The sequence below is a fragment of the Halichoerus grypus genome, chromosome 4 (assembly GCF_964656455.1).
Source record: "Halichoerus grypus chromosome 4, mHalGry1.hap1.1, whole genome shotgun sequence".
NCBI lineage: Eukaryota > Metazoa > Chordata > Mammalia > Carnivora > Phocidae > Halichoerus > Halichoerus grypus.
The window spans coordinates 914,900-938,022 of record NC_135715.1 but is presented as its reverse complement, the minus strand read 5'-3'; the positions used below and the strand labels follow the sequence as shown (position 1 = coordinate 938,022).

General features: G+C 60.7%; 1 protein-coding gene across 11 annotated transcripts in view; it reads left to right on the top strand.

Annotated features, from left to right (window-relative positions):
• Positions 1–23,123, top strand: part of MCF2L (MCF.2 cell line derived transforming sequence like) — a 95,637-nt gene that overhangs the window by 46,564 nt on the left and 25,950 nt on the right. For 9 of the 11 annotated variants that reach the window (XM_036071379.2, XM_078070070.1, XM_036071369.2 and 6 more), the window contains exons 4-5: positions 13,115–13,205; positions 21,977–22,096. In XM_036071379.2, the coding sequence (XP_035927272.1) occupies positions 13,115–13,205; positions 21,977–22,096 (211 nt within the window). Of the gene's footprint in view, positions 1–12,586; positions 12,736–12,817; positions 13,036–13,114; positions 13,206–21,976; positions 22,097–23,123 lie in introns of those variants that run through there. The other 2 variants (XM_036071378.2, XM_036071377.2) reach the window with 2 other exon arrangements.

Genomic DNA, 23,123 nt, shown 5'->3' with positions numbered 1-23,123 from the left:
GGTGGAGCTCTAAAGTAAAGGAACGGGCGGTCTCCCTGCACGGGGCCGCTGCATTCCCGCACAACGGGCGCTCACCAAAACCACGGGGCCGGAGCCGTGCCCAGCCCGGTGCCGGGGGAGGACGTGGCACGCGAGGGGGGCCGTGGCTCGGCTCTCCTGGGGGGACCCGGGGTGCCCCCACCGCCTCCCCCGCGCAGATCTCTGTCCTGACCCCAGGGGTGCGGAGATGGGCGGGGCCCCTTCCCGAAGGCAGGCCGGAGCCCCTCACCGGGCAGGCTGGGGCTGCCGGGCCGGCGCGGCCTCCGGGTGGAAGGGTAGCACGATGGCCTGGCGTGGGCTTTCCCACGGCAGAACTCGCACAGCGGCTGCTTCACGATAAGTCACAGTTTTTAAACCCAGCTTTAATTTCATCTTTGAAAATAACGTACCATGTATCGCGTCAGTCGTCCTCATCGTTAATGCAAACGGCCCGAGTTCAGCCCCGGCGCTGACTGGTAGTTACGGTTGAAACACGGCATCGCACCACGGCGGGCTTTGTCCGCGTGCATCCCACGCGCGTACGTGGGAAACGCCTCAGTGGTCTTCCGAAAACCTCAGTCAGGGGAACATGGAACGGTGCTGGGATTGGGCGGGCAGCAGTCAGCCGGCGTCCAGCAGCGTGGTGGCTGCTCGGCAGGCGACCCTGGGAGCTCTCGCCTGGCCTGAGGGCCGGGTCTCGCCATCCAGATCCCTAGGACGCTGGCCGTTCCTCGTGGGGCTCACTCAGCACCGTCGCCCGGCCTTGCCTAGGGTGGTGTCTGTGACCTGCGCACAGCAGAGAGGAAGTCAGAGACAGGCGCCCTGGGCCGGTCACCCCGTTGCTGTCCGCGAGAAATGTCCGGGTTCTGACACACTTGGACCCAACAGTAAACAAAATAAAGTCCTGCTACTTACATTCTCAGGAAATGAAGTAGGTTGTGCACAAGGGTGTGGAGTTTGGAAAGGGAAGAACGAGAGAGAAGGGAGGTGAGGGGCCCGGTCGTGGGGGGAGCGGCGGGCACCCCGGCCCGTGGCCTTCAGGGCCCCCTTTGCCCAGTGAAATGGGGCAAAGGTGCATTGTGGGAGGGGCTGCAGTCTCCGGGAAGGGCATGGTGTCCCCACCAGGAGGCAGCAGTGCAGCTGGCCCCAAGGTTTGGAGGGAGCGGTCACCCAAGAAGGGAAGGAGCACAGAGGAGGCCAAGCCCGCATGTGAGCCAGGGATGGGAGCTCGGTCCCAGCAGCCTGTAGGTTTGGGAGTCATGAGCATTTGGGGGGTGAGGCCCCCAGGGGTGGGGTGGGGGCAAGGAGGGGAGACCTCAGGTGTCCCGGCTGGGGTGACCACCTGCGTGGGGCCTGTGGCTGCTTAGGAGCCCCTCCCTCCCAGGTGTCCTGGCTGCAGCCCTGCACGTATGGTCGGCTCGCAGGGAGATAGCATGAAAGCCAGGAACTCAGCACGAGTCTCAGGACAACAGGCCACTGGGGCCCTGGCAAGAACAGTCTTGGTGGAGGGTTGGGGGCGAAATGTCGATTGGAGTAAATTTAACAAAAACTGGTGGAGCAGACTCGGAGACTAGGGGAGCAAAGAAACGGACCGGGCAGCTGGAGAGACGGATGAGGACCAGGTTCTCTTTTAAGATGAGAGAAATCATGACATACTTATGCTGATAGAAATTACTCCATAAAAACAAAAAAAAGTGGCAACAATCTGATTTCTCTTACATCTAACCCTGTTCTTTGTGCGCTGCCTCTGAATCCATTACTAAGCAAACCGGGACAGGGATTACAGAGCCCGTCCAGGGGGCATAGATACCCCAGGCTCCAGTCCCTGAACCCCTAGGCCCCTCCACTCCTGTGGTTCTAAACCTGGACCCCCTCCCCCTCCTGCATTCCACACCCTGGACCCCCTCCCCCTCCTGCGTTCCAGACCCTCGACCCCCTCGCTCCCCCTGCATTCCAGACCCTCGACCCCCTCCCCCTCCTGCGTTCCAGACCCTCGACCCCCTCCCCCTCCTGGGTTCCACACCCTCGACCCCCTCCCCCTCCTGCATTCCACACCCTGGACCCCTTCCCCCTCCTGGGTTCCACGCCCTGGACCCCCTCCCCATCCTGCGGTTCCACACCCTGGACCCCCAACCCCTCCTGCGGTTCCACACTCTGGGCCCCCTCCCCCTCCTGGGTTCCACACCCTGGACCCCCTCCCCCTCCTGCGGCTCCACACCCTGGACCCCCTCCCCCTCCTGCGGTTCCACACCCTGGACCCCGTCTCCCTCCTGCAGTTCCACCCCTCTCCCTCCAAGCATGCCCCCAGTCCATCTCCTTCTTTCCTCTCACCTGGTGGTGGAGCTGGTCTTGCCCCATCCACACTGTGACAGAAGTGGTTTCCAAACTCAGTGTGATCCCATCCATCCCCACAAATGGGGTCGTGGGAGGCTACTTCACACAGGCACGTGCATATGCGCATTCACACATGCACACGTACACACGTGCACACTTGTTCAGAGCCACACGTGCATAGAGTTGCCAACACTGAGATAAATTTCTGACTTTTCTTTGAAAAGGCAGGTTAGCAGCCCTGGACTTGCAGCTCCACACAGGAACCCTGCAGGAGCCCCCCGTGCTGGGCCCCAGAGGCTGCATGCACCCCTCCCCTCCAGGGTTTGGAAGATAACCTTCCTCTGTAGTCTCTCCTCAGCACAATTAAATCATAATTCAGGAGCTTCTGGAGTTAACTGAAGCTGATAACGAGGTTGACTTTCCTTGAACCTGGTTCAAATCACCTAGCTGCTAGGGAGATAGAGATCCAGTCCCCCAGCTGGCCTCCATGATGGGCACATACAGCCCCACACACGTGTGTGCACAAACATGCAAGCACACAGACACGTGTGCACACACAGAGTGTGCATGGACTGTAACGAAGGGGAGAAGCGGGTGCCTTTGGAAGCACCTTACTTCTTGCTGCCAATGTGATTTCCGATTGAATCTGCCATGACGTCTGAATGTAAAGACAGAAAATGCACGTGTGAGTATGTACTAAACAATTCACACTGTGCATGTGAGAAGTGAACGCTCCCACCGACCGCCGGCCTCCTTCCCGCACGTAGTTAAGAGTTTGCGTGCTGTTGAAACCTTGTTCCATCCAGGTGCACGTGCCTCCCCCACACTGGGAGGCACAGGTGCGCCCGGCTCCTATCCAGAGCGAGTCACGGGGACCCTTCCCGGCAGCCGCTGGGAGCCTGTGCTGCTACCAGCTCATCATGTGAAACCTGCCCAGCCGATCTCAACTTCACCTGTGCTCCCAACTCCCTTCAGATTCCTCAGACACGAAGAGCCTTGTCTCCGGTGTAGCTGGTTTTGGGGTTCTGAGATGGAACACCTTTAGGGTGACCCATGTGTCACACCTCTCAGACGCTGTGTCAGAAGGTCCTTCCCCCCAGCCCTGTGACTAGCAAGTAAAAGGCTTTTGCTGTCCACGACTCTGCTCAGCCCGTCGTCCCACGTGGTCTGAAGCTCCGGGAGGTCAGTGACCACTGCCCACCGAGCTGGCCTCCTCCACGTGGGCCCTGTCTCTCCGTCCTCCTGGCTGTGAGCTCCTGGCCGGGGCCAGAGGCTGCCCGTCGCCTGCAACCTTCTTCCTTTGTTGCAACGACCTTTCTCTGTCACTGTCATCCGGTGTGATAGCCGCTAGCCATGTGTGGCCATTTAAACTTAAAAATGAAAACTAACTGAATGGGAAAATTCAGGAGTCAGTCATGCTCCCCGTATTTCCGTTCACAAGTGGCCACGCTGGCAGCTCAGATGTGGACCGTTCCGTCCATGATGGGGGGGATCAGGTCACCGGCGACCGTGCTCTGATCTATGAAGAAAAGGGCAAGAGATTAGTACCCTGACCCCCTGCCCAAGAGCAGAGACCACAGCTCTTGCCCTACTTGGAAATGAGGACACTCTGCTGTGAGGGAGCCACACGAGGTACGGGCCGCGGGTCGGGAAGCCTTTCCTTTGCCACTGTCATCCCGCAGCACGGCTGTCCCGTGGGGCTGGAGGCGGCGCGGGGGACACGTGATGCTCGGGCTTCAGCCGCAGGTGGAGGGGAGACACCTGAGGCAGACACGGAGGCAGGAACCAGATAAGGTCCGGGCTGCAAGCAGCATCAGGACAGAAGAGGGGCCAGGTCCTGGACCACCGCGATCCAGACCTGCAGCATGAGCCTGAGGCCAGTAATGAGATTCCAGAAGGTTCTCCGCATGGGTCTGACTTCCCAGGGTGGTGCCTCTATGGCCCTGGGGAGCAGGTCACTCCACGATTGCAAAGACCTGGCTGACAGTATGCACCTCCCCTTTTTAAAATGTATTTAAGGGATTTATGTGGTTCTTAGGATTTTTTTTTTAATAGCATTTAAAAAAATGATGGTAAAATATTCATAACGTACAACTTACCATCATAACCATCTCTAAGTGCACAGGTCAGTAGGACCAAGTATGTTCCCGTTGTGCAACACGTCTCCGGAACCTTCTCTTTCCCCGAAGTGATACCGTCCAGTTCAACACCATGAATCTGACGCTCCAGGAGCCTCCCGGAAGCAGGATCCTACGGTGCGTGTCCTTCTGGGGCTTGTCCACCAGCTCCGTCTATGACTCGCGCCCCCGCGTGGACGGACCGCGCTGCCACGCCATGCTTCGGTTGGTGGAGGAAGCCACGTTTCCAAGCTGGGTTAGAAATTGGCCTTTGAAAATAGATAAGATGCTCAGCTTCCTCGTGTGCTGTGCAGGTCACGTAAACCAGGACGGCTGAGCTCCTGGCAATCTGTGCACATTCCTGCTCCCACCCCATGGTCACGAGTTAAATTCCAGGTACATTCGGGGTGATTCACCTGGATATCGTAGTTTGGGTTTTCTGTGTTCATTTTTGTCAAAAAAAATATACCAATTGACATGGGGTGGGAGGTGGAATATAAAGAACATAAAAAAGCAAGGTTTCAGGCGGCTGGGTGGCTCAGTCGTTGGGCGTCTGCCGTCGGCTCAGGTCATGATCCCAGGGTCCTGGGATCGAGCCCCGCATCAGGCTCCCTGCTCTGCCGGAGGCCTGCTTCTCCCTCTCCCACTCCCCCTGCCTGTGTTCCCTCTCTCGCTGTGTCTCTCTCTGTCAAATAAATAAAATCTTTAAAAAAAAAAAAAAAAAAGGCAAGATTTCAGGCTCTTCAGAGAAATTCCTGTGGGTTTTTTTTTAACGGGCCGTTCCTTTGGTTGTGAAGGAGAGGTTAAGTCACTGCTTCGTGACCAGCGCCCGCGCAGGAGCCTCGGCAGCCCTGACGGAATCCCGTGTGACCTGGAACAGAAGGGGTACCGTGTGCGGGAGAGTTTTTAAAAGGCGCTTGGAGTTTTTTTCACTGTTTTCACTGGGATGAAACACTGACAGGTGTTAGATAGACACAGTGCAGAAACGGTATCACAACAGGGCAAGTTTCTGAATCCTAAGAAGAGAGAAGAAACAGCCCGGAAGTTCATGACGGACAGCTCAGGGGACCGTTCATGTTCTCAGTGCTCAGACCTGGGCCCGTGAGTCACGCGGGCAGAGAAGACGCCCACGACATTTCCTCACAGAGGAAGACAAGGTCTCTTCGACATTTGCTAATGTCCGTGGACCCGTGTCTGACCGTGGGGAGAGGGGGGGGGGGGAGAGAGGGAGGGAGGCCTTGCCTCGGTCCCGTGGGGCCTGGGGGGGCGGCTCCTGCCTGAGGCCCGGCGTCCGCCGCTCCGCCGCTCCCAGACACCTGCCTGCCCCAGGGCTGCCCAGCCCTCAGGGACCCGGGGCCCTGCCACGGAGAACCGTGCTGCCCCCGACAGCTGTCCTGCCCCCGGCCAGGGACGGTCTGGGACACGTACCAGCCTGTGACCCTGCCTCCTGCCAGGGGCCTGCCCACCGCCCCGGCCTTGTCTCTTGCCGCGCCGGCGCCAGGCTGAGCTGGCCTCCTGCGGGTGGCTCCGACGTGCTCACGGTCATCCCAGCCCGGACGCTGGGGAGGCGTCCAGTGTAGCCCTGAGCCCCGGGCCAAGCAGGAGCTGTGGGTGCTCAGAAACGCCCCACCTGGCTGCTGTCTCTCCTTAAACTCTTCACCTTCTCTTTCCACGCACTCAGACTGCGAGGCCTCCCGGTTGTGACCTGTAGGTGTTTGCATTCCAGAAAACATCGCTCAGAGATACGGACCTGACTTAGCAGTGGGGGACCCTCAGACCGCATCCACCGAGGCCCAGGGTCCTGCCCCGGGGAGCAGACTCGAGGGTGCAGGGCTGCGGTGACACTCCGGGGCCTCGGGAGCCCTCCGCTCCAAGGTGGGGAGACCGCGGCTTCACCAGGCACGGGAAGCTGCGTGCCCCAGTGCTCACCCGTGGGCACCCTGACTCTGGGGCCCAGATGAACACAGTCCCCTGCTGGAGGCGTTGACTGATACAGCTGCATCTATTCTTCTTAGAGAAGGTTAGAGGGGTGGAGACACGCGAGGTCCATGAGGTGAGAACAGCAGAAGCTGTGGACTCAGAGCTCCCCGCAGCAGGCCGTCGGCCAGGCCACCGTCACGTGCGTGTGGCAGAGACCCGGGCAGGTGGGGCGGGGAGACCTCAGGGTGGCACAGGGACGGCTGGTGAGGGGTGCTGACGTGGGCGCCGGCCGGGGACGGCTCAGGGGCCGGGACACCGGGGCAGCTAACCAGAAGCGGGTCCCGTGGGATGGGTCAGCGAAGCACCCTGGGCTTTCCCTGGTTGGTCCCAGGACTCAGGACATCAGGGGCAGGTGGCCCCGGGGGGTGGGGGTGCCTGGTTTCCAGGATTGCTGCTGGAACCAGCTACCTGCAGGAGGGACTTCTCGACGGCAGCCCGGCTGTCTGGGCTGCGGCTGACACAGTGGCTGGTTTTCTGGGCTGTGGCTGCAGGTCGTGGGTCAGAGTGCTATTTTTATAGACACCTGACTGTGTCCATCTGCATATTCAATCTTTTGGAGGCAATGGTAACAAAGTTTAACTTCTTTAAAGGGATTCGTAGCCACAATTAAGGAGACAGTTTTGCTGCTGGTGGAAAGAAAGTTGCAAGCTGGTGGGGCTGGCGAAGGGCGGTGGATGGTGCGTGAGTGCGGACATGGGATTGGGGGAAAGACCTCTGGCGGGCGGGGGACTGGTGCAGGTCAGCAGACTCGGGTCCTCGGCACTGGGCTCAGGAGCACAGGGGCGCTGCCCTCGGTGGGCTGGAAGAATGTGGGAAGGGGAGCGGTGGCCCCTGATTTCAGTGCTGGGCAGAGGTGAACCTGAGGCCCCTGTGGCTGGGCCTGCACTGGGGGGGCTGACGCTATCACTGAGCCCTGTTCATACCATGTGCTGAGAGCGGGTTGGGGGTCAGGCACGGCAGGAGACCGGCAGAAGCCACCCGTGTGGGGTGTGTGGTCGGTCAGCGTCAGTGGATGAGGCTCTCAGAGCGCAGGTTCCAGGAGACTGGGCAGCCAAGGGCCCGTAGCGGCCACCAGAGATGGCATGTGACCAAACGCTCTCCCTCACGCACGCAGGGACAGAGGCGGCTTGGGGCCACGGGGGTCCTTCCTGGTGTACCCCAGCCCAGCCCCCTTGTACGGAGCCCCCAGCAAGGCCCTCCTCTGGGTCTGCCCAGTGAGAGGGTCATGTGATCCTGTCCCAGTCCTTCCAGGCAGTGGGGTCACAGATTCCCAATTTAAAAAGAAGGCAGAAAAGTGAGCCCGTGGTTTGTCCATTACCATCGGCTTAGTACCGTCTGTTTTCCCGAGAAGACTCTTGTCCACCCAGGGAAGGAGGCGGTGTGGACCAAGCCCACTGCCCCCTCCACATCCTCTAACATCAAACAACTGGGTCAAGCACCCTTGGGCGACGCTCCAGCTGGGGCAGCGGTGAGGGCTCTCCCAGTGGGGCCGGGGCTCAGGAAGCATGCAGAGTGCCCAGTGGGGAAGCAGGGGCAGCCCACAGCCTCCCTGAATCCCGGGGACAGTCTCAGGCTCCACTCCCTCCGGTGCTTGGAAATCTGTCCTGAGCTCACGGGGAGACAGACGTTCCAGCATTGACAGATTGGCCGTGAAGCAGGACTTTCTTAGGACCAGCCCATCATCCCGGCTTTTGGAAGCCTGCTCTGACCCCTCAGACAGCCGGGAAGGGAGGATTCCCAAACACCCCGTCCCAGCAGGCGGCTGGGACCCCGTGGCCGTGCCCGGGGAGGAGAGAGTGCGGGGAGGAGGAGGGCTCCCGGACTTGCCCACTAGCGCAGCCTGTGAAGTTGGCCTGTCCCCATGTTCCTGGTGGGGCACCCTGGGCCCGCCTGGGTCGCAGGCAGCACTCACTTCCGGCCACAGGAGGGCACCATTGGTCAGAACGCATTCTTCATCCTGGCGATGGGCTCTTGTGGGTGTCTGTGACGGGCACCCCGCGTGCCCCAAACCATGCGTGGGAAACTGCCCCCCAAGTTGTCTCCCGAGAGCCCTGCCGCCCTGTGGAGGCCACCCAGAGGAAGGGGACCGGCACGGGGCGGGAGGGGCGCTGACGGGGACCCCACCCGGCCCCTCTGCTGCTCCCGGAAGCTGTGCCCCCCCAGCTATCTCGGACCTGGAGAGGCAGTACCCTCCTGGTACCCTGAGACTTCTTCCTAAGGGCTTCTCCTCCAGACGTCCCCAGTGTGCACCCCCTGCCACTGCCCACCTGAGGGCTCCCCTCTACCCCCTCCCGCCAGCATGATGCCCACCGCCCCCACACCTCCCTGCTGTGTCCTTGGGCCCCCCCACTCTGCTCCATCCCGATGTCACCTCATCGTGAGTCAGGGGGCAGCTGAGTCTCAGGCTGCTCACCACCCCTCCTTTGTCCTCACTTGCCTGCTGACCCCGCCCAGGCCCCAGGTCCAGCAGCCCCCCCCCCGCCCCCCCAGTGTCCGGACCTCCTCCGGGCTCTCCTGGGACAGAAGCTCGGGTCCGGGGTGGCATCTCTGCGTCACAGAAAGCCCTCGGGGCTCGTCTGCAGGACTGGCCACGCAGGTGTGGCTCTGGACCAGCAGCAGCGGCGTTGGGAGCTTGTTAGAAAGGTGGCCCCACTGAGGCGCCCTGAGCCTGGGTCTGCGTATTCGCCAGCCCTGGGAGTCCCATGTGCACGCTGCAGTTTGAGAAGCAGCACGCTGTGGCCTGTAGGAGTGCCCCGGCTCCGTCCCTCTGCTGTCCCCAACACGGCCGCTCTCTGCCGATGCTTTCTCACCCCACAGTCCTGGTTTGTGTTTGCGACTCCACCCGCCCTGGCTCTGTGACGAACTGGTGTAAACAGGCGAGTCCCCCACTCCCCTGCCGGGTCTGGAGAACGAGATGCAGCTTGGCCAGGAGCAAGACTATGGGATGCAGCTGACCGCAGACCTCACTGTCAGGGGACCGCCCAGCCCCTGCTTCCAGACTGTTCTCAGACTGCTCTCTGCTCCCACCCGGGGATGGGGAGGTTGCACCCACGTGACGGGCTGTGGGCCTGGGCCACCAAGGCCACCCAGGTGTTGGAGAGGGCACCAGTGTGGCTGAATCCCAGAAACAGAGTTCACTCGAGCTCTGTGCCAAAAGTGAGCTCATCAGCCTCACTCAGCTGCTGGGCTGTGGCCAGGGCGGCCCCTCCAAGCCAGCTGTTTTGGGGTGGGAGGCAGCCGTCTGGGCCGTGTGTGTCCTGCGTACTAGGAGCCCCAGAGGCTGCCAGTCTCTCCCACTGCCCCCCCTTCAGCACCACCAGCCCAAGCCTGCAGCAGCGGGGTCCTGGGGGGCGGCTTCTCAGAGATCCAAGCATGAGCTGCCCTGTCCCCTGGACATATGAGCTCAGAGACCCGCGGCTGGGGGCCGGAAGCAGGGCTCCCCTCAGAGTCCTTTCCCCCGGTGGACCCTCCTCCATGAGGTGGGGGTGGTGCTGCTGGCGGCCCAGACCGCGGCTTTGCTCAGGGACAGCAGTTGTGTGGGCGCGTGGGAGGCTAGAAGGGTCTCCACGTCCTGAAGATGGCTCCGCTTCTTAAGTCTGTGCACCTGGGTCAGTGTCCCCAGTGTGGTGGCAGACGAGACGGGTACGCAGGAGGGGTGTCCTGGGTCCTGGCGTGTGGGCAGCCTCGCTGTCTGCTTCTGGGGTCAGCTCTCCCTCAGCATGTCCCCCGACACCCAGGAGTGGTGCAGGGACCCCGAGGAGGAGGGCTCCTGCCTGACCCCGTGTAGGAGGCTGTCCAGGGACGGGAGGCTGGGAGGGGGGCTGCTCTAGTCCACAGGGTGGACTTGGCCTGGGAGGCAGCTTGCAGGGGACTGAGAGCACCTGGAGCCAGACCACGGGGTTCACCCCGTCCGTGCTCATCTGCTGTGAGACTTTGGGCAAGTGACTCAACCTCTCTGAGCCTCCATTCCTCGACTCTGGGCTAGATAGTGGTCCCTACCTCATGGGGCCGTCATGAGGATTAAAAGAAGTAGATCTGCCCTTGGCAGCCCCAAAGTACAAGAAATTTCTCTCCTAGAAAGAGGGTCCTGGCCTGGCCTGGGAGACAAGTTAATGTTCAATTCCTTTATATATGTATATGTATGTATGTGTATATATATGTACATATATGTATGTATGTATATTTTGAGTAGGTTCTACACCCAGCATGGAGCCCAGCACAGGGCTTGAACTCATGACCCTGAAATCAAGACCTGAGCCGAAACCAAGAGTCAGACACTCAACTGACTGAGCCGCCCAGGCGCCACCACCCCTTGTATTTCACTTTTAATTTTATTTATTTATTTTTTGACTTGGGCTGTTGGTGATGGGTTTTTTGCTGCATTCTGATCAATGCCTGTCTGTGATGCTGGTCTTCCGATCACAACAGCGCAGTGTGGAAGGGACAAGGGGCGTGGGGCTGAGGCCCCGGGCCTGCCTGCGGTTGTGCGTTTGCATAAACGCGAACACTCCGCTGAGGGCAAGGGGCCCAGCATGGTGGGCTCTGCGGCAGAAGATGGGTGTGTTTGGGCCGCAAGAGAGAATGTTCTGGGTTTGGAAGCTCAAATGAGCTTGGCGTTGTGAGGTCTGATGAGGAATGGCAAAGGGAACCTGCCTGTCGTGGACAACAGGGAGTCCCCACCCGGATCAAAGCTCCGTTTCAGCGAGAAGGGGAGACACGGGGTCGGGCAACGAGAGTGAGAATCCAATTACCAAGCACTTGGTGGGTTTACAGGATCGGCCCATTTCCCTCTCAGCAGCCCCAAGACGGGGACACTGTTTGGGTGCCCATCTTTAGAGGAACGGAAATTGAGATGATCCATGGTGCCTTGAGGAGCCGCCCCCTTGGCAGTGCTTCTCCTGGAGAATGGGGTGGACTCTGTTGGTCTGGAGGTTGGCGGTGTGCACAGTGGAAACGAGTGTCTCTCGGCCCTCTGCTCTCCCGCACCAGGAAGGTGAGAACCCAGGTGACAGTCCCCGCTCAGGGCTTCTGAGGCCGTGTGAACCCCTCCAAGGAGGGTGTGGCTGGTTGGTTGGCAGGGGAAGTCTCAGCAGAACACCTGCTGTGGACAGAGCTCGCCCGGAGATGCTCTCTCCTGTCCTCCCTGTCGTGGTCCCCCGGACTCCCGCGGCGGGCCCAGGACGGAGCGCGCCCCCGCAGCGGACCCCCGGACTCCCGCGGCCGGCCCAGGACGGAGCGCGCCCCCGCAGCGGACCCCCGGACTCCCGCAGCCGGCCCAGGACGGAGCGCGCCCCCGCAGCGGACCCCCGGACTCCCGCGGCGGGCCCAGGACGGAGCGCGCCCCCGCAGCGGACCCCCGGACTCCCGCGGCCGGCCTAGCACAGAGCCTGGGAACCAGGGTTTCCCTCGCCTCGCAGCTTCCTCGCTGGCTGCCCAGCCCGAACCAGGCAGGTTGGCAGGCAGGGTGTGGGGAGCGTGGCTGCCGTGGAGCCCCCACTCCTGGCAATGAAGCTCAAGTGACAAACAGACCTTCCGTGCCAAAGAACTGAAGCAGCTCCGAAGACAGTTCTCTGTGGGGCGGCCACACGGCTGTGAAGGGGGATCGTGGCTCCTCGCTGTGTGTCCACGCAGAAAGCCTACTCCGGATGAAAGCTGACGCCTGTGTGCATTCACCTGGAAGGCCTTTGCCGTGACTGAACCCGACTGGTGTGAACAGCTGGAGCGGGGGGAGCACGGAGAGCCAGCAGCGCCCCTGCATCGCCCCCTGAAACCTGAGGCAGGAGGACGCGTGGACAGCCCTGGCGTTGTTATGTAATGTGTGCAGCCCGCAGAGCGTTTCCGGACTGCGTCATTTACACTTGCTCCGTGTAATTCTGACTTTCATTTAAACCCAGAGAGGCTTCCTCACTATGTTCGCAGATTTGGAAATCAGCAATTCAAGTTGGCGCCTCGGGCGTGCGCTTCTTCCCTCCGCGGGGACTGGCTGGCGCCGCACAATTGGCTTGGATGCGGAGTTACCCGACGGAAGCGGACCTCCCCGCTCCCCACTGTGACTCAGGCCCGTGCGCTGGGCTGAGGCAGGACGCAGTTGTCGTTCCACAGCGACGTGCCGTTCTCTCGACCACAGATGTTGCTGTTGCAAGCAGCCATTTCTTGCCTCCCGTTTCCGACAGATGCTTGTGAGCCTGCGGACGCCTCGGGGATTTTCTCCCAAAAGTGTAGCAATGCCATCAAGAGCGATTTTATAACGTGGACACACAGGGGGACCTCAGATGCCAGGACTGAGGTGACGTACGGATCATAAAACTTGTTTTGGAGGGTTTAGCCAGCTGGTCAACCCAGAAAGGACCATGATTGGTGACAGAGCTCCGGGAACGGGGTCTGCCGGGGTCTTTGCGCCGTGAGATGGCTGGTGTGGGGCTGGGAGTGTGAGCAGCACACAGGAGGTCATCTGTCCGTCTTTAGATAAGAGCACGTTCTGGAAATTGCCCGGGCAAGGCTCATGGAAATGCTGCAGTCTGCTCAGATGCTTACTTGGCATGCGTTCCACCATGCAGGGTGGAAGCCGCCCCAGGATTATAGGAGTGTAAGGCTTTCTCAGAGCTTACACGAAAGCCCGTGAGCCTGCTGCACATACTAACTGCAGATCTCTCTCCCCGTTTCAGCTTACAAGATGCTGGCATTGGATTCATCCTGGTCATAGACCGAAGGCAGGACAAATGGACCTCGGTGAAGGCATCAATCCTGCGAATAGCAGTAAGTGTTGGTGCCCGGGCTCTGTGACACCTCTGCTCATCCCCTGGGCCAGGTGACAGCACTGTTTCTGTCCTAGCCACCCGTCTGCCGGGGGACAGCTGGTGTTCTGCCGGCCCGCGCTGCACGGTGCACCAGCCCCTGTGGCCTGAGGCAGGGCCAGGGGCCACGTGGGAGCCCACATCCCGCGGGGCTGCTGGAGCCACTGCAGCGTGTGCATGTATGTGCATGTGTGTGTGCACATGTGTGTGCGTGCATGTGCATGTGTGTGCGTGCGTGTGCATGTGTGTGTTCTAAATGGGTTCACTCTTAGCAGGCTTGTTATCATTTAAAAACAGTCCCACCAGCTGGTTTATTCTGACCACTGAGTATGGGCGGTGCTGAGGATCGAACGTGTGTTTGCTCTTAAATGGAGCACACGGTCCTGAATTAACAGGACGTCCGATGTCGTACAGAGACTCTTCAGGCTACAAGTTTGAAATTGTATTGAACAGCTTTTCCTAATTGACTTTTTCTTTTCCAAAACGGCTGTTTACCCTTTAGTTCTCCAATAACCCAGGCACCTCGACCTTCCTTGGTACCCATGCCTGCAGCCAGGGACCCCCGCGGCCACCTTTCATGCGCAGAAGGGCAGCTGCTCTGCGGATCCTGTGTGGCTGTTTTTAGCCTGCAGTGATAATTCAGGAGGGAAGAGTTAAGTCAGCAGCTTCTGCCCTGCCCACGAGCTCCATGTGGAGCATGTCACCCACACTCACTCACGACAGCAGGGGGACCCGGAGCAACCGTGGCCGGGCTCGTTGGCCAGGACAGCTCTGCTGCTCCCAAGCATTTCTTAAACACCTAACCCCCAGGTAAAATCCTGCTAACCTCTTGCTCGGTCTTGAGTTCAAACCATCTTTGGTTGCTGACCAGAGAGGCGGCTGTGCTAGGGCTCTGGGTGGAACGGAAGAATCGCTTCCACCCCTGCAGATCGCCTCACTCTCCGTCCTAACAGCAGTTAGAGGCTTGCTGTCTGCTCTCTTACACCTGCATCGGTTCGGCGCAAACCTGGCCCTGGGCTGATGGGTCCCACCTTTGTCTTTCCGAAAAATATCTCCCTGCACCACCCAGTACGTGTCCCGCTCCTCGTCCCCACCCCCCACATGCGTGTCCCGCTCCTCGTCCCCACCCCACACACGTGTCCCGCTCCTCACCCCAACCCCCACACGCATGTCCCCCTTCTCATCCCCACCCCCCCAAACACATGTCCTGCTCCTCGTCCCCACCCCCCACACACGTGTCCCGCTCCTCGTCCCCACCCCCCACACGCGTGTCCCGCTCCTCGTCCCCACCCCCCACACGCGTGTCCCGCTCCTCATCCCCACCCCCCACACGTGTCCCGCTCCTCGTCCCCACCCCCCCACACGCATGTCCCGCTCCTCGTCCTCACCCCACACACGTGTCCCGCTCCTCACCCCAACCCCCACACGCATGTCCCCCTTCTCATCCCCACCCCCCCAAACACGTCCCGCTCCTCGTCCCCACCCCCCACATGCGTGTCCCGCTCCTCGTCCCCACCCCACACACGTGTCCCACTCCTCACCCCAACCCCCACACGCATGTCCCGCTTCTCATCCCCACCCCCCCAAACATGTGTCCCGCTCCTCGTCCCCACCCCCACACGCGTGTCCTGCTCCTCACCCCAACCCCCACACGCATGTCCCACTTCTCGTCCCCACCCCCCAAAACACGTGTCCTGCTCCTCGTCCCCACCCCCCACATGCGTGTCCTGCTCCTCGTCCCCACCCCCCACACGTGTGTTCCGCTCCTCGTCCCCACCCCCCACACGCGGGTCCCACTCCTCATCCCCCAGCCCCCACACGCGGGTCCCGCTCCTCGTCCCCCATCTCCCACACGCAGGTCCCACTCCTCGGCCCCACCCCCCACACGCGGGTCCCACTCCTTGTCCCCCATCTCCCACACGCGGGTCCCGCTCCTTGGCCCCACCCCCCACATGCATGTCCCACTCCTCGTCCCCACCCCACACACGTGTCCCACTCCTCACCCCAACCCCCACACGCATGTCCCGCTTCTCGTCCCCACCCCCCCAAACATGTGTCCCGCTCCTCGTCCCCACCCCCACACGCGTGTCCTGCTCCTCACCCCAACCCCCACACGCATGTCCCACTTCTCGTCCCCACCCCCCAAAACATGTGTCCTGCTCCTCGTCCCCACCCCCCACACGTGTGTTCCGCTCCTCGTCCCCACACCCCACACGCGGGTCCCACTCCTCATCCCCCAGCCCCCATACGCGGGTCCCGCTCCTCGTCCCCCATCTCCCACACGCAGGTCCCGCTCCTCGGCCCCACTCCCCACACGCGGGTCCCGCTCCTCGTCCCCCATCTCCCACACGCGGGTCCCGCTCCTCGGCCCCACCCCCCACACGCGGGTCCCGCTCCTCGGCCACACCCCCACACGCGTGTCCCGTGTCCCGTTCCTCATCCCCACCCCCCACATGCGTGTCCTGCTCCTCGTCTACACCCCCCACATGGGTTTCCTGCTCCTGGTCTACACCCCTCACACACTTCCTGTGCTGTCATTTATTTGAAACAAATCAAAGCACTTTGAAATGTTTCAAAAGAAGTAGATGTTATAAAATTAGCTTTTGCTTTAAAATCCTGTGAAGCCTACAAAGAACTTTGATATGCCCTGAGCAGTTAACAGCCAATGTGTCCATTTCATTGTTTCAAATTTTAAAATCAGTTTGCATGTGACCTCACATGGCAAGCTAAATTAAGAATTAAACTGTAAGAACCACTGGGTCAGATACACAATAGACTTAAAAATATTCCTTAAATCACTACATTAGTCCTGGGTTCAGTACCAAGTTGTTCCCAGTCAAGTATGTCATTGTTTCAGAAGGTAACACCGTTATAATAACAATGTTTTTCAAATTTAAATACTCTCTCCAGGTCTTCTACGTTTATCTAGCCCTGACCTAACGCGCGCTCAGGCGCGTCATCATGTGGCGGTCACGGGCGTCTCCTCATCTGCACACACGCCTGTCCCAGGTGGGACCTCGTCCCGGCACCGCAGGGATCCCCTGCTCCGGGGTCCTCTGCTCCTCTTTCTCCCCGGCCTCCCTGCCTCCCCATCTCCCCACAGCGCAGTGCTCCGTGTGGCCTCCCGCTCTGGCAGGCCCCGCCACTCCTGCCTGCACATCTCTCGTTCCTGGACGTCCGGCCCGTCTAGCCGCGGCAGGCACCCAGCCCAGGCCCCGGGCGAGATAGGTTCTCCCTGCGTGTGTCTTGAGGCCTCGGTCACTCCTGGTAAGACACAGGAGTGTCCCCAAATACAGGATAGGTTTTTAAGACAGAGATAGATTATTTTTAAGAGCTGAAGCAGCCTGCGAGTGCCCCCTGCCGTTGAGCCGCGTGGCCCGGGACAGAGCTGCGGGCGCCGGGGCGCAGGGCCCCCTCCCGCCAGCGGCCATCCCGGTCTCCTCGGTCACTGCCTTCGTGACCAGGTGGATTCTAAAGTCTGCCGGCTCATCTTTAAAACTTTGTTTTGTGAAAATCAAAACTGAAATGTTGGTGTTTGAGTTTTAATGTTTGCACAAATTTGTACACAATAAAAACAATAAGGTTTTAGAATCTCTTTTTTCCCGTAAGTTTTGAGGTTCCCCGGTACTGGTTTGGAAACCCCAGAAGTTAACATTTTCCCCACATACTTGTCAAAAATTTTCTTCAACGCCTATTCTTTTTATTACATGAATTTACTGATCCCATGAACGCCCAAAAATCTGTGCATGCATTTAGCACGTTTACTGAGACTCGGTTATGTGCCCGGTCCTGGGCAGGCATTGGGGCGTGGGAGACGTAGCAGGGAGTAAGCGAGAAGTGTCCAGCCCGGTGGGGTGCAGACAGCTGGCAGATGCTGCGATGTGGGCTGTGAGCTGCAAACACGCAGGGGTGCCTGAGGCGGCGCCGGGCAGCCCTGCGGGGAGGTCAGGAGGCTGCGAGCCAGGTCCCGTTGCCCTGTGTGTACGTGCCATCGCTGAGCCAGGGTGTCCGGGGTGAGGCCTCCACCATGGCTCTGCGGTGGGACGGGAGGTGGGAATGGAGCTGGCACGCTTGTCCCCATGCCGGAGAGCGGGCTGGGGACGGAGTTGACCCACTGATGCTGTCAACTGGGGCTGTGGACCCAGACCACCAGCTTCGGTGGGCCCGTGCTTCTGTCTGGGGGGCTCTGGGGAAGCCCCCACCTGGCACCAGCCCGGCCAGCGCCCTTGAGAGGGGTTGTGCCCCTGCGCCGGTGCTGCCCCGTGGATGGCCCCCCCTGAGCGCCTAGGCCACAGTTGGTGGCAAGCTGGTGGCACAAGGGCTCCCTGGGTCTCCAGATGTGCTTGGCCGCCCGAGTGCGATGCGGCACGTACATACAGGTGGTAATTTGGGGGCTGTTTTTAGCCACCAATGTGCCAGCTCCTGAGCGGAGCCCTGTTCGTGGCGAGGCGTTTCTGTTCAGAAGCTTTCAGCTTGGCTTGCAGGAGAAAAATAAGGGGCCCAAGTCCAGAGTCCCCAAAATCAGGCTTGCCGTGTCTCCTGCGTCAGCTCCGGCGGGGGCATCGGGGGCGATGGGCGCGCTCACCTGTCCCAGTCGTGCTCATAGCTGGCAAACAAAGGGGCAAACCAGGAGCCGCGGTGCTGAGGCTGCGCCCATCCCGTCTGCACTGTCCACGGATGAAGGTGTCTTTTGAAAAATACCCAAGCATACTCCTCTGGGGCTCCGTTTCCCATTTTAGCCACTTGCACTACACATGTGCGTGCGAGTGTGGTTGTGAGCACCTGGGGATTTGTACCGGAGTGTACGTATGACCTGAGTCAAGCTCATCTGTGTCCCAGAGCGTGCTGCTGAAGAAGGTTCCAGCTGAAGGCGCTTTCAGTCTGCGTGGGGCAGGGCCGTGGCTCCTGCCTGTGAGGCTAGTGCCGCCCGCGTGTGCAGGAAAGGTAGGACGTGAAGTGTCCAGGGGTGCAGGGCCTTTAGGTCACCCAGTAAATACTCCAACGTGGCAAATAATCTTGCTTTAAACAAGCTAACGAGTTCCTACCATGTGCCGCTTACTAGAGTCTAAGCACGAAGTGCTGAGCACCGATGGAGGTGAGGACAGGAGCAGTGTGAGCACCAGGAGGGCCTCTTGGTGGAGGTGACCCTGGATGCACAGGAGCCTCTAGGATGTTTATCCAGAAACCACTTCACTCTCTTTCTGTCTCCAGATGACCTTTGTGTGGCCATCACGCTGTGCGTGTTCCTAAGTCGGAAAGTAAACAATATCACTTGACCTTACAAAACCTGTTGCAACCCTTCTGTGATCACAGAGGAATTTTGCAGCCCTCATCCCAAATCCTTCTTCCAGTTCCCTGTTTGTACAGTAAAACGTTAACGGTATTTTCCCAGCTCTTAGCACATACAGTTGATTCCAACCCAGAGAAAGTTTAGTTACTGTTCTTTGTGTTCGAAATACGTGTTTGTGTAGATCATTAACGCCTTGTCACGTGGCCAGGATCTTACGGCTACTCTCGTCCGTGGAAGATTCGGGAAGTTAGAGAATTGGAAAGACCAGAGCAGAGGGAAGGCAGGAGAGGGGGTGTTTCCCGCCTCCGCCAGCTGACGGAGCTGTGGCCCCCGTGGCCTGCGGAGTTAATCTACGGGAAATCTCAGGAGGACAGGCGCAGTCCCCTCTTCTAAGTCCCAGCTCTTGTCCTCACATCACAGCAGCCGAGAGGAGCTAACGAGGGGGATAAAACGGTACTGGAATTTAGAAGGGATGACTCATTGTCGCCTCCGAGGGGGCTTTCCTTAAATAGTAGGTGGCCAGCTTCACGGGTGCAGCCGGCTCGCGGACAGCTGGGCCGGAACCTGCCCCGGAACCTGCCCGTGGGGCCTCCCACCTTCAGCGCTGCTCCTCTCACTCTTTCCTTTCCGCTCAAAGGAGCCCAACCGTGAGGGCGCCCCCGCGTGGTCGGGAGCGAGGATGGGCGCCCTGCTCCGGGGGCTGCTCCAGTCCCATCCCCTGCCGGCCTCGCCGTGGGTGCCTGGCGCGGTTTGCTGGCACACGGGTGCCCTCGGGGTGCCCCAGGCCCGGCTGCGACCCAGCGGGTGCACCTGGCCCCGTGATGAGCCTGATGAGCCACAACTCAGCACCCCGCTGCCCACGTCCTGTCCCGGGCTGCAGGGGCCGCGCAGGTGCGTCAGGGACCCCGGGGGTGGGGGGGCCGAGTGTGAGCACCGCCCTGGGGGCTCTGGGGACGATGGAGCCCGCAGGTGTGGGGGCCCTCCCGCAGAACCCCAGGACACAGGGCCGGGGACGCAGCCCTGAGTCACCAGGAAGCGGTGGAGATTCAAACCCCGAGACAGCACAGGGGCATCCGCAGACGTGGCGGGGAGCGCGTGGTGGCCCGCGAGCGGCAGCCGGGACAGGGCCCCAGGACGGTCACCAGCCATCGGCGGCCTTGGGTCAGGGGCACGTGCGGCAGAGACGCAGGGATGGGAACCGCGTGTTTGGGGGGCAAACCTGAAGAGAGGCAGGGGGCAGGTAGGTGTCCTTGTGCAGTGAGGCCCTCGGGAGTGGGGGCGCTGGGTGCGGGGCGGGGCGGAGGTCAGCGAGGCCGCTGCAGGCCGGGCTCTGGACTCTGGTTTGTTTGCAGGGTGTGGAAGTCTCTGGAAGGTTTGCTCAGGACGGGGTCGTGATGCAGCTGACGCCCCACAGGGGTCCCAGTGGCACTTGGTGGGGAATAAGCTCAGGGCAGCGGTCGGGGGGGCGGGGAAGCGGAGCTTGCTTGGGAAGGAGTCCGGGGCAGGAGCTGGAGGGACAGTGCACAGGCTCTGGGACTGGCTGTGGGGCCCCAGAGGAAGGCGCAGGCAGGAGAGCCCGGGGTGTGGCCCGAGCACTGACTGGTCACTGGCACCGGCGAGGCGCCAGCCTGGGGCACCCCCGTGCCCACGGGTCCAGCTTTTCCTGGCTTTTCTTCTGTTCCAGGGACTTGCTGTCACGTGGACATCAGGCCTGGCTTCAGAGGCCCCGGGGGCTCGCTCAGGGCAGATCCAGCCTTGGGGCTTTGGGGGTGAGGCCAGGACCCCACCGGCAGCTATTCTGACCTGGGTGACCCTGAGGCCTGGGGGTCAGGAGCAGAGCTGTCCCGGGGCCCCCGCTCCTCCGGCACCAGCTTCTCCCAGGAGCTCCAGCCCGTGAGACCCACTGGACCAGACGCTCGAGGGGGCCCCAGGGCTGAGGGCCATCCAGGGGCGGCACCTGCTTAGTGGCGGTGCCCACGCAGGGAGGGGGCCGCACCAGGCAGTGACTGCTTCCCGGGAAGGAAGTGGCCCGGCGCACACATGCCGTCGAGGTCCTGCTGCCAGGGCCTCACGAAGACTGACAGGTGTGTCTCTGTTCCCGAGGACGCCTGCCGGGATGGGGCGGGCCAGGGGGAGAAGGCCGGGAGCCTGGGGCTCACGTGCGCCAGTCCTGCCGAGAGCAGGGTGGATGTGAGGGGCCCCGGGGTGTGGCCGCAGCCGGAGCGTCCATCGGCGGGTGGACGGTGAAGACGCTGAGACGCTCGGGTGTGTGAGCTGCGGAGAGCGCGGCGGGCACAGCTTCCCAGCAGGCTCTCTGGGCAAGCTGGGGTCTCCCGCCCCGCTCCGTGCTGCTCTGTCCGTTTCGGGCTGTGCCGATCTTTGCTATATATCATGTTTCAGCTGCATTCCACCCAGTTACCCAGAAATCAAACTCAGTTCCTTCAGAATGTCTTCTTTTAGGAATGGGCTCTCCCCGGAAATCAGCATCTAGAGATAATCGGCGCCTAGAATAGGCTCTTACTAAATATCTGTCATGCCTCGTTTTTGAGGGTTCGTGCAAGGACGGCACGCTGTGTGTGCGTTACGAGTGTGTGTTGGGAAGGCACTTTTTGTCCCTGTGTTACAAATGGGGAAACAGGCACAGGGAGGTAAGTTGCCCGAGGTCACGCACCTTGTAAGCAGAGCTGGTAGCCGAATATATTCATGTAACTGTATCTAAAGGCGTGTCCACTGGGGTGTGAGCTTTCTTCTATCTTTGTTTTAGGAATACGTCTATGTGTCTCTATGGCTCTGTTTTTATTTGACAAGTGTCTTGGTTCCCTGGGACTGTCCTCCCAAAGCGCCCACAGAGTGGGGGGCTGGAAACGCCTGAGCCACTGCCCCACGGTGTGGAGCTGGAGGTCCGAGGTTGGTCCTGGGGCCGCGAGACAGAAGCTGTCCCTTCCCCCGCTTCCGGAGGTTTCTGGCGATCCCTGGCACTCCTTGGCTGGTAGACGTGTCCCCTGTCTTCACACGCGGCGTCTCCCTGGGTGTCTGTGCCCAAGAGTCTCCCTTCCATAAGGACCAGGCAGATAGGCTTAGGGGCCTCAGTAATGACCTCACGTAAACTTGGTCGACTCTGTAAAGACCGTGTCTCCAAATCACATCCTGAGGCACTGGGGTTTGGACTTGACGTGTGAATTTGGGGGGATGCCATGCAGCCTGGAACAAGTGTCATAAGCTTTTGATTTTACAGTTGATAACCCACATCGCGTGCTTGCCCCGGCAGCGTGACCTTCTCCTTTTCTTTTAAGAAGGAGGCCGTCTCTACAGAGCCTGGTGTCAGCAGCAGCTTCTGTTCCAGCATGACGTCCTCCCCGTCCGGACCACGCCATCAGCTGCAGGCGTGCGAGGACCCCGCGCCCAGACACACGTCTGCCCACAGCCCTTCTGTTCTCTTGCAGGCGTCCTTCCCAGCAAACCTCCAGCTCGTCCTGGTTCTGCGCCCAACGGGGTTTTTCCAAAGGACTCTCTCTGACCTCGCGTTCAAATTCAATAGAGATGACTTCAAGATGAAGGTGCCGGTGAGTACGTCCTGGTCGCTCTGCAGGGCGGACTGAGTGGGAGTCACTGCACTCTGGGCCCACGCTCGATAACGGAAACTCTCAGGGCGCACCCCCGGGGGGCGGGCGCACAGACCGCGCGGACCCGTCGGGAACTGCTGGTCCTCTCACTCGGCCCTTCCCTCCTTTCCGCTCCCGGGAAGTGCGTGTCCACACTGTGCCTCGGACGGGTACGGGTCGCTGTGGAGGTGCAGGGGCGGTGTGAGAGCCGCGAGTCTAGAACATTCTCGCCGAGCGAGAGTCAGGCCGAAGAACAAGAGAGCCCAGCAGGCTGAGAGTGAGGAACAACCAGGCTCTGCTGGTGCCGGGGACGAGCCAGGGGCCAGGGGGACGGGGCCAGTGTCCCCAGGCCTGCAGAGGGGGCGTCCAGTGGGTGGGGGACCCTGCCTCATCTCCTGCCCCGCGGCCCCGGCAGCCCCAAGAGGGCACTCCCTGCCGCCAGCCCCCATGCTTGAGAACACGAGGCCGCGTAGGGTCCCTTACACAGGTGCCGCCAGGACGCCTGTTCCCCGTGAAGCCTGCTCGAGTCTCGCCAGCTCCTCTGGGAGCAGCATGGGGCAGGGGGCCGCCAGGCAGCAGCCCCCCCAGGTGCATTTGTTCTCCGGGAAATCACTTGTTCTCTTTTGCAAAGAGGACGAGGACATACAGGGCCAGTCCCAGGAACCTCGTAAGCTCCCCACAGTATCTACCAGATCGCTTCGGCCAACCTGAGGGCCCGTGGGGGTGGTCGTCTGTGACGTCTGTACCCGCTGCTCGGTGGACAAGATGCCGGGCGCTCTGCACAGGCAGGGGACGTGAGTGGGGTGTCCCCGGCTCGAGAGCAAGCTGCACTCGGCAGCCCTAAACCGTGGGCTTCGGGGTCTTGGGGACACCAGTGTGCTCACTGTTTGTAGGCCTGGATGCCTTTATTTCTGATGGCCCGTTTCCTGGGGATGGGCAAGGACAAAACCACCGAGACACGCTCACGGTGGTGTCCCAGCATGAAAGC